Below are 10,818 nucleotides of genomic sequence, written 5' to 3'. Positions count from 1 at the left end.
CATTGTTTACATGCAACATATGGGACATGTTATGCCTCACTGGTGTTAACCTAACCTTGACCTGAGGGTGATGCATGAACTTGGCATGATAAGAGTTAACTCTGAAAGAGTTTGTCTCCCTCCCTATGTTTTTTCATTTCAAAATAAGCAATAATATGTAATCTAGGTGCTGGCCACCAAAACAAAAATATTGTGTATATATGTTCAATGAATATGTAGGAAGATACCGTACTCGTCCGAGTATAAGCCCCGGTTCGGCAACACTAAACAGCTGTAAAACTAGGGGAGGGGCTTATACTCGAGCAACCCCATGTTATCTGGCATGGACGCATAATTTATGCTAATTTTATGCACGATTTTTTTTCAACACCACTCAATCTTTCTATCGCTTTCAAAATCGACTTACACATCCAAAGAAATTGATTGTACAATCTCTAAATACAGAAGTGACATTTTGGTGAAATTCAGCATAACAAAATCCCCCAAACTTGAAACAAAGACGTCATGTATGCTGCTGATCAACAGTAATGTGAACAGGCATGCATTGCCTACACGGAAAGGCAACTCAATATTCCAGTATCAAACTGTCTACATCTTGTGAAAACAACAACATAGCAGTGAAAATTGTAATAGTCACCAGGAAAAGTCTTCACAAATGAAAGGATAATTGCTTCAAACAAAAGAAACTGCATGTTTCAAGCATGAAAACATCGTGGCTGTGAATGAAAATGAACAATGGCCGATGTGAGTGAGACTATTCTATTTAGGTGACGGGGTGAGCAGGGTCAAAGAATCAAGATAGTACTGGGAAAACGTGTCATTTTCCTTACGATGCTGTCAAGGAAACTCCAGTTTCCCATTGTTTTAACATCTTTTAATGGTTTCTTTATTATCTAAAAGTAATTTTACCAAGTTAAATGACCAAATATACTCTCCTAACCTTTCTGTATTTGAGTTACACTAGGGTAGGGGCTTATACACGGATGTAATGCATTTTCTAAAATCCTCTGAAATCAGTAGGGGGGCTTATACACGAGCAGGGGCTTATACTTGGACGAGTAAGGTAATGTTATATACAAACTAATTCAAATAAATTCTTGTATATACCCTGTACGGTGAAATGTGTGTTTTCGTCTTATTTGAAATTACTCCATCAATATAGTGACTGTATAGGGTTCTGTGTTCATAGAAATTTCTTGTTATGAAAATTAGAAGCCAAACTTTGTTGGGTCGGGGCGGGTGAGATGAGTTGGGGGAGGGATGAGCGAGAGAGCTCACAAGCGCTGAGCATGTTGCTGGGGAGGGACAGTATGTTGAGTGAGTGTGAATGAAAGAGTGGATCTACATTCAACGACTATGGTGTTGACACGGAAGAGTGGATAGTTTTATAAAGATGTTCGGTTCCAGTAAGCATTTTTTCGTTTGAAAAGTGGAAAAATATTCTTCATGTGCCCCACAAAACCAAGGGTGCATTGTCTTTGACTCAAAGTCTCCATCCTTTTAAAACTGTTTACCAGTTTACATGACATTTACTGGGATAAATTAGTAAAAAATTAAATAATATCTAACAATAAATTGAATTTCTTTGGAAAATGGGAAGTCTGGAATGCTGGTTTAAATACTCAAAGCATTTCAGTGTCCTTAAGGGGTCCTACCATATATTTTTGCAGCGACTGGACCCCCTGGCATAGTGTTGATATGTAAACGTATTTTGTGAGGGCCCTTTAATCTTCGCTGTTACCCCAAGTCTTCACAGTGGCAGAACTGCGTAACTGGTTTTGAATACGAGACAGCCCGGACATGGCTGAACCCAAGATAATCCACGCATTAAAATCGCAAAGAAAACCCAAACATCATTAAAAATCGCTCGAGCATTCACACTCTTTTTTAATTGAACATGTAAAGATCCTTTCAAAAATTAATGAATAAGACAAGAAAAAAAATGAAAAATTTGCATTGGCAGTTGTTTTTAGCAAACGAGAAATATTTGTTCTGCGTTATGGTTGGCTGAAACTTAATCTGGTCTGCCGAATAATTTATTGCATATGAGAAGGTACAGATCTCTCTCCCTGTTTGACAGAATAGCGTATGAATTCACTGTGCGATATAATGAGGCCATAACAAAGTCGCATTTCCTGTGGTATCATCTTTTCTTCAAAGTCAAATCACTGTAAAGGTGCAGTTTGAAACGGAATCACGCTTTGTAATTTCTGTGTCGAAGAAAGAGCCCCTGTGGTCAAATGTGAAATTTGATGACTGTCAGGATGATTCAAAAGTCATGCTCGTTTTTCACACTTTCTGTCGGCAAATTGGTGGCGTAGACAAGCATGTAATCGGACGCGCTCATATTTTCATGTCCGCATGCTTTACAGAAAGTTTTAACGCATAACTTCCCCAAAACTTCCCATTCCGTGGAGTTATTCCTTGCAATATTAGCTTGCCAAGATCCTGACCGACCAGAAAACTATTGCCATTGGCAACAAAACGGTAGCCTCGATCCAGGGCAGTAACATCTGTCCGCCATCACCAACATTACAAAGATTTGTGTCGCAGCATTCTGAAGCAGCAAATAATTCCAGTGCTGTAAGAAGAAGAAGAAGGAATTTTTCATTACAAATCGCGAAAATAAGAGGGAAACAGTCGTCGGAACTGCGCCTGTGCGAGTTTCTTGTTTACAAACAATCACGGTATTTCATGCACGATAATTAGAAGCACCTCAGTCATCATCATAGCCGCAACATTTAAATTATACGATGTGATTATGACAGACATGTTTTAACTTTCATCAATCACCATCGTACCTTGGATACAGTGTTTACATTGTTCATATTGGTCCCATACGACCTTTGAGCGCAGTTCCGACGACTGTTTCCCTTTAAATGTAAAAGAATGGAAATTCGGTGACACATCGTTTTAAGGTCTGTTGGTATTTTCTAGATACTTACAGGTTTCCTTGTTTACTCTGTTCCAGCTTGAACACTGCGTTGAATTGGCACAGCCTCGTTTAAAGATTGCAATCTCACCATCTGAATATTCTACACGTGCTACCTGTGTGAGAGTAAATTGTACATGTGGACGAGCCACATGAACGAATGAATTACTTCAGGGAGGTAGAAAATCAGTAAATTATAACCCCAAAAAATCGAGAAAATATGAAATAAGGGTATAAGTGCGCATCATTCACACATAGACACATCGAGATAAATAGAAAGTAAGAGACAGAGAGATAGGTAGGGAGGTAGCACGGTAGGTAGGTATAGGTAGAGACATAAGTAGGAAGATAGGTATGGGCCGGTGGACACATGCACAAAAGCAAATACATACATACATACATACATACATACATACATACATACATACATACATACATACATACATACTCTGAATGTACATTGTGATCGTAATACGTACAATACACCTTGCATCCGGGTTATACGAGTCATCACATGGGACCACGAAGTCTTCATGTTCGTAGAATTGCGTTTGACATGCATTTGTCTGTCCGTTCATGTCCATACATTCGTAACAGGTCAGTGACCATACAAGTCTGCCTGAAGAATAATTAATTTAATGTTAGAAAGGTGAAAACCGTGTCAAGAGAGAAATTTACAATTACTAAAGCTCAATTGGCTGTGACCGTTGATGAAGATCTAGTATTTTGCTGAGTTTGTGAAATACAATATCTTGTTCTACTCCTCTCATCATGTTGAAAAGCCAAGTTGCAAGTGTTCAGCTTGTCAACACAGCCTGTATTCGTGTGATGTCAAATTACATTGTTGACAAAAACCTGATTTTAGGCATACCTTGTAACTTGGTTTTGTGCCGACACCCCCTACTTACGAACCATCGCGCCATAAGCATACCTTTAGTGTACTCCATGCAGTCAGCACCGTGTACAGACCTGTGTTGAGCTTACAGTTAACGTTTCAAACCTGTTCCTGCTGTTCTGCGACTTATGTGAACATCTCGCTGTTTAATAGCACAGGTGAGGTAGCATTGTCTTGACCTATATTTGTGCTATTTCATGGTTTTCAAGGTTAATAAGCTTGCTACTTGAGCACGCCGATCCACAGGCGCTTGGACAGTCCAATGTTGTACACTCAGAAAAAAGGGGGTTATTGTACACTGAATACTACAAGCGCCTGTTGGCCTACCATCTTGGTGCGCGTTCAGTCATGGATAAAGTATATATCGAATTACGGTGTGTGGCAGTCCGATTCATCGCCATCTGTGCCCGATTTTGTCACGCTTACGCTGCCATTAATCAAAGGGAACTTTCTGGTCTCTAAAAGTTGGTATTTAAAGCCTAATTTTAGATAATCCGCTAAAATTATATTGTATCACTCTGTCAGTAGTTCTCTCTCTCTCTCTCTCTCTCTCTCTCTCTCTCTCTCTCTCTCTCTCTCTCTCTCTCTCTCTCTCTCTCTCTCTCTCTCTCTCTCTCTCTCTCTCTCTCTCTCTCTCTCTCTCTCTCTCTCTCTCCTTTACACAACATGGTCCGAAAACGAGCCGATAGACATTGGCGCAGAGCATATAAAATTATTTGTCATAATTTCTGCAGCACTGACAATTCTCGATGGTTGCCATTAATGATATCCTAGAAATCTCTGCGACACATATTTTACAACATACCTGTTAAAGCAAGAGCCATTCCAAGGATGACGTAAATTTTCAGGGTCTCCATTTTGTACTATGTGCTTCACAATCATTGAAATTTGCTAGTAGCATCGGTAGGGAGACAGCGATGCCCTGTAAAGGAATCGATGGTATTGATACATCGTGAGATGTGATGGGATTGACCTTCCTTCCCGATTGTCTTTAGTTAATTATAGATGCATACCAAAGGCATGACAATATACAGATTTAGAGACGATTTAAGTTGTACACTTTCTTTACAGAGAGACACTTCTTGACATCCTCTGATTCGGCTAGACACTGAGATGTAGACGCTCTGAGACTTTGACGTACTGACTTCAGTGAGAAGCCCAGTCTGTTTGGCTGCGGTGGACCACGTCTTTGTAGACAGCCCACCTTTCTAAATATTGTAACCATGTAGAAGTATCGTGATTAAACTAACCGAATCATGATGTACCACTTGCCTGTATAAAGTGCGTTATTACCGGCCCCTTACACGAGTAATCGGAATAGCACCGACCACCACGAAAAATGCATGTACCGAACGATCACGACCAAATCACCACTCGACCAAACCACGTTACAGTATTATTTAAAGGAAGGCTGTCGTCGGAACTCTGCTCAAACGTTGCCAGGGACCCCTACGATTGATGTAAACACTGTATCCAGGGTACGTTGGCGATTAATGAAAGTTAAAACATGTTTATTAACAATGAATGCCGTAAATTTAGGCCTAAATGTTGCAGCTGTATTTACGTGATGCATCTAGATACCATGCATGTTTGTAAACAAGAAAGTTGCACACGAATAGTTCCGACGACAGCCTCCCTTTCATTCAAACCAAGTCACTTCAACAGCTGTTGATGGCTTTAACGTAACTGTTGCTTTTTTTAGCAAAAGCTCTTGGTGTAAGAGAAAAAAAATTACCGTCTTAGTTTTTCGAAAATCGGAAATTTTATTTTTCTCCATAGAGGGATGTCGGCCATTTTGAATTACAAATATTGGTAAATCTCGGGTAACTTGTTCCGCTTGTACCAAAATTTGCAAGGTGGCCCCGATTTTTATTCCTGATTTTGAAAGAGAATCGTTATAAAATTCCTTGAAGAAAGTTTGAGCAAAAGTTTAAATCTTTCACTTTCGAGGCGCATACTACCTTTAACCACACACAAGGCGTCTGAGTGATGACTGAATTCTAGTCCAGGCTGAAATTTATTTCTCGACGATAATATTGGATATGTTCTCACGACGATAATAATTTGTATGTCAACATACTTTAAAAAGAGAAAAGAAGAAGAAAACGCGTGCAATATTTTTCTGGTACTGTGAAAATTATGAAAATGTTTTCAAAACTTATAGGTATTGCTCCTTAAGATGCCGAACAATAATAATGTACTTGTGAAATGTTGGAAAATACTGTCGAACGAGGATGACTTTACCGGTTTTAATGACAGACCATTATAATCAAAATGGAAGGTCATATTTTTGTATTATCTCTATATCGCTTCTACTGTCTATGCTATCACTATGTGTTTACAAAGAATCTATCGACGACAATCGCAAATATAGAAAGATGCGCCATTCATTAGAAACACACTCTCTGATTTAAGGGACGGACCGTTTAACTAGAAGGCCGATATGCAATGCTTTCTAGTTCAAAGCTTCGGTAGGCTTATGCATGAATTTCACCTGGCAAGCTCCCCCACCCCCTCGTAAGTCAACATTGTAGCCGACTGTCGTGTTAACATGTGCCGTGCAGAAGCGACAAGGCTGCATTTTTGTTCCGATATTTCTTTGCTGACTATTTTCCCATTTGACCACCCCTCCCAGATTTAATGGTCGATTCCTTATACACGAACAGACATCACGCATGACAAGAACTGCCATCAATGACGTCATCTTATACTATCTGTCTGCATGCCGACACGTGCCATTAGATTAATGTTGTGATGATAGACAAGGCAGTGTGTCCGAGTTTATGGAACAACATATTTCAATTAATGTTATCACAAAACAGTGACAATGCGTTCGATCTCTACCATCGAGGAAGTTACAACTTCCGGTACAACGTTCTGTCTTCACACGAGGGAGAGATCAGCAACTTTTTAACAACATCTTGATGTGTGTGTCGTATATTAAGGTAGTATGCGCCTCGAAGTGAAAGACTTTAACCTTTACTCAAACTTTCCCCTAGGAATCTTTCAACCATTCTCTTTCAAAATCATGAATAAATATCGGAGGTCACCGTGCAAATTTTGATACTAGAGAAATAAATTAACCAGGATTTACCGATATTTGAAATTCAAAATGGCCACCACTTCTGTGTTAACTTTATTGGGAAAAATAGATTTTTGGATTTTTGGAAAACTAAGACTGAAAATGTTCTTACACCGAGGCCTTTAATATGGACCCCCACAAGTGGTATATCAGAAAAGAATTGTAAAAGTTTGAGACTATGAATATCTGTCCCCGAGGCGCTTTCTACCTTAAAGTGACAATAGATGTAGCTTTCGATATTGTTATTATTTTTTGTAGTCGAGGAAAAGTACATGTTCCTGCTCTTCTTCCGAAAGGTGTTTGAAAATGCAAATTATCTGTACCCTCAAAACATGACAGATCGTGTACAATGTGCTATTTGTATCGGTTTCAAAACGAATTCCAGTCCAGACATGAATTCAGTGTTCAACAATAGCATAGGAACTCACTTCACGCTTTGTCGGCAAGTGGAAACTTGACAATCTGACTTGGTTCTCGGCGTAGAATAAGTAATTTCGTGTTTATAAAGAAAAAAAATCATGGAAACTACCTCGGCATGAGTGAAGTTTCGACTATTCCCTGTATTTAATAGTGTTCAGAAGCTATGGCATTGACTATACACGTGATAGATCGCTTAGAATCGGAATGGTTTTAGATACAATTCTGTCTGAACATGAATTCGGTGATCAAAAACGCACGCCTGACACGCATGTACCGTGCGTTTGTTATGACACCTAATTTTCGTTTTCATTTGTAAAGTATTCATTTATTCAAAAAAATGTATCTATGACTATTGTATGAGAATGCAAATGAAGCTGATGATGACTCATTGATAGAAATTCATATTCGGCCACAGTCAATGGAGTGACCATGCTTCGTCCTGATGAGTGATGATAAGTCGATGATCGATATTTCAACTGTTCTAGGGAGTCGACCGCACCACTTTAAACTGGCGTAAACCGATTTCTTCACTTCAACCGCACGAGACAATTTGCCAAACTTAAGAGGACGATATTGGTAACGTTTGATGATATTTCACAAATGTGTTCGATAAGAACTAATACGTCTTGTTGTTCTTCTTCCAAAAGTACGTTGAAATATAAACTATTGCCTTTCCCTACACGGTGCACTGTGTACAACGTGCGATATTGAAGATAAATGAATTCTAGTCCAGGCTATAAAATATTTAAGCAATAAAGCACACCCAGCAATGGTATACCACGAGATTTTGACCAGTTCACGACACATATGCACGAGCGATAGCGAGTGCTTAGATGAAGTGAACTGGTCAAAAACGTAATGGAGTGGTATACTGTCGCTGGGTGTGATTTATTGCCGTTATATCATAACAGTAGATCGAAATTCTAGCATAGAACGTAAAATAAAAAAGATTTTGCTCTCTCCGAGAGCTCAAGCGTGTGCCAACCGTGGTATATCGCGAATATACCACGGTTCTTTTCGCGTCTCGACCAATTAGATCGCTGCATTTGCGCCATCAATATACTGGTATGATTTGAAGGGACATAAGCTGTAACTTGTGGCAAGTTTTTCAGTATTCTGCTTCTGTATATCAACTACCGTGTCTGACCCTAATCCGTTTGTCATGCTGAAATTTCGAGTATTCTTTTTGTCAACACAGCTTGTATGTGTGTAGTGATCATTGTTTATTGTTTACAAATGAATTCTAGTCCTGACTTGAATACAATTTTCAACAATAACAATGTAGATTATACTCATATAGGTTGTGTTGATATGCTAAATACTTGGCATTAGGGATTCAATGCAGAAAGTGTAGGGAAACCACAAAACAAAAGTTCTGAAAAATAGCCAAAAGATGCAGCTTATCGAGCTTTAAGTAGCTGGCAACGACACTCAGTGGACATCACCCAAATAGCTGCAATGAACATTAGTCATTTCGACGCGATTTTGGGAAAGAACAAAATAATGGCTTTAAGGTAGAACGCGCCTCGGGGACAGATATTCTGACTCTCAAACTTTTACAATTCTTTCCTGTTCTACCACTTGTTGGGGCTCATTGTGAAGCCCTTGGAGAAAGAAAAACTTTCACCGTCTTAGTCTTTTTGAAAATTTAAAATTTTATTTTTCCCCATGGAGTTAACACAAGGATGGCGGCCATTGTGAATTTCAAACATCGGTAAATCTTTGGTAATTTGTTTCTCTAGTACTAAACTTTGCACGGTGACCTCCGATTTTTAGTCTTGATTTTGAAAGAGAACGGTTGAAAGATCCTTGAGGAAAATTTGAGCAAAAAGTTAAGTCTTTCACTTTCCAGGCGCAAACCACCTTAACAAACAAAAAATACCGGAAAATAAATCGAAAGTTACATACAGCGAATCGAATTAAGGCTAGTCAGTCATCGAATATAAGTTTCATCACTCACGACACAGCATGGCAACAGAAGGGTTAATTATTAATGACCTTGAAGAAACTACCAATTTCCACGCACCAAGATGTCTCAATCAAAGATCAAAGCTCCGCTGTAGCACGCACTGTTTAAATTAGCTTGATGAAATTCAGCTTTGAAGGAAAGTTATGGAAGTTTAGTAAGTGGCATCTTGACGGCCTCCAAGTTTGCACACTTACGAAAATAAACGTTGCTTGAGATGTTTTTTTGATGAAGGAGGCGATACGAATGCAAATTTTGGTGCCTTCAGGCGACACTGTGATTTTCTTGAAACTTCAAACCAAGTTGGCCGTCACGCAACTTTTGGCGCATCTTCCCATATTCCAGTCATCTTTTTAGAACCGCAATAGCCGTAAACTTTGGCTAAATAATTTCTAGACTGCCGGCCGTTTCTCTTTCTTGACCAAGCTTCTCCTCAGACCCAATGATACTACTCCCTTGCTTAAAGTTTCTTTTTTTTCACGAATAAAGGAGGCGTAACTTCACGCAGAAAACATAAGTTGAACATTCCACTTCACAAGCACGTTGCAAACATTCCCGTAGTGGGTTTAGACACGGTTTGCTGAAAGTATTCGGTAACACCAACTCGGCAAACAGAAGATGTTTTCTTTGGTCTTATCTCGGCGCATGGCCTGAAACGCAGAGAAGCTGAAAGCGACCTGAAACCAGCAACAAATGTTTCGCGTACACGCTTCCCTGCGTCTTGCAAAGTGCAGGTCGGGTTACATCTATCAGTGACCTTTGACCTAGTGAACGCACTGCAGACACCAACTCGCTCTTAATTAACCGAATCCTGTGACATTTGCAAGACATGTGTCGTTCGAATTCACTTACTGTATCAAGAATAAGTGTTTCCTACATCCACTCCACACAGCAATGTGTTAAGTGAAAAGGAAATTTTGAAAATCTTATTTGGATTCATGGAGCATATAGGGACCGTGTCCGCCACTGTGTTACTGTTACCATACGAGACAGACAAGTCAGCAAGGGTTCATCTTCCCTGCACAGATGTGTAAAGTTCGGTCAAATCGGGTCATCCTTAGGATAAGCTGAGGGGCACCGAATAAATCACGACATGTATGTAGATAGTGTTTGTTTAAAACTTATATCATTAAAAGATCTACACTTTTGTTTGATCTTGAACAAGACTCGTTGGCCGACATGCCACAAAACATTTTTTTAAATGTTACAATGGGTGACGCATTATAGCGATTCATGGCCTGGTTTACTCCACTTGTACAGAGGAAACACGTCATCGTCAGCTAATCATCCACCTTACATAACAATCGATAATCACAGCGTTATTCCACCGTGATATTGGGTGCAAGTTGGGGCGGATAAGACCATACCAGAAAGAATGGAAACTTACCTTTGGGACTCTTACGCGTATGCGACGAGTAACTTCTGCACACACAGTCACTGCGCAAGTCTGAAATCTCGCCAATCTGCACACCAGTTTTCAGAAAGGTCAAATGCATAGCGGTGAGGCTTGTCTGAATTGCTGG

The 10,818-nt window shown here is 39.6% G+C and overlaps 1 protein-coding gene across 1 annotated transcript; it reads right to left on the bottom strand.

Annotated features, from left to right (window-relative positions):
• Positions 1 to 1,943: 1,943 nt before the first annotated feature.
• Positions 1,944 to 10,818, bottom strand: LOC139121159 (uncharacterized). Its single transcript, XM_070685840.1, has 5 exons — positions 10,683 to 10,818; positions 4,633 to 4,749; positions 3,412 to 3,551; positions 2,946 to 3,048; positions 1,944 to 2,581 (listed from the first exon to the last, which is right to left on the bottom strand). The coding sequence occupies exons 2-5, from the start codon at positions 4,682 to 4,684 to the stop codon at positions 2,433 to 2,435; spliced, it is 444 nt and encodes a 147-aa protein (XP_070541941.1). The 5' UTR covers positions 4,685 to 4,749; positions 10,683 to 10,818; the 3' UTR covers positions 1,944 to 2,432.

This window comes from Ptychodera flava, chromosome 2 (assembly GCF_041260155.1).
Source record: "Ptychodera flava strain L36383 chromosome 2, AS_Pfla_20210202, whole genome shotgun sequence".
Taxonomy (NCBI): Eukaryota; Metazoa; Hemichordata; class Enteropneusta; family Ptychoderidae; genus Ptychodera; species Ptychodera flava.
This window is presented reverse-complemented; position numbering and strand designations above follow the sequence as displayed.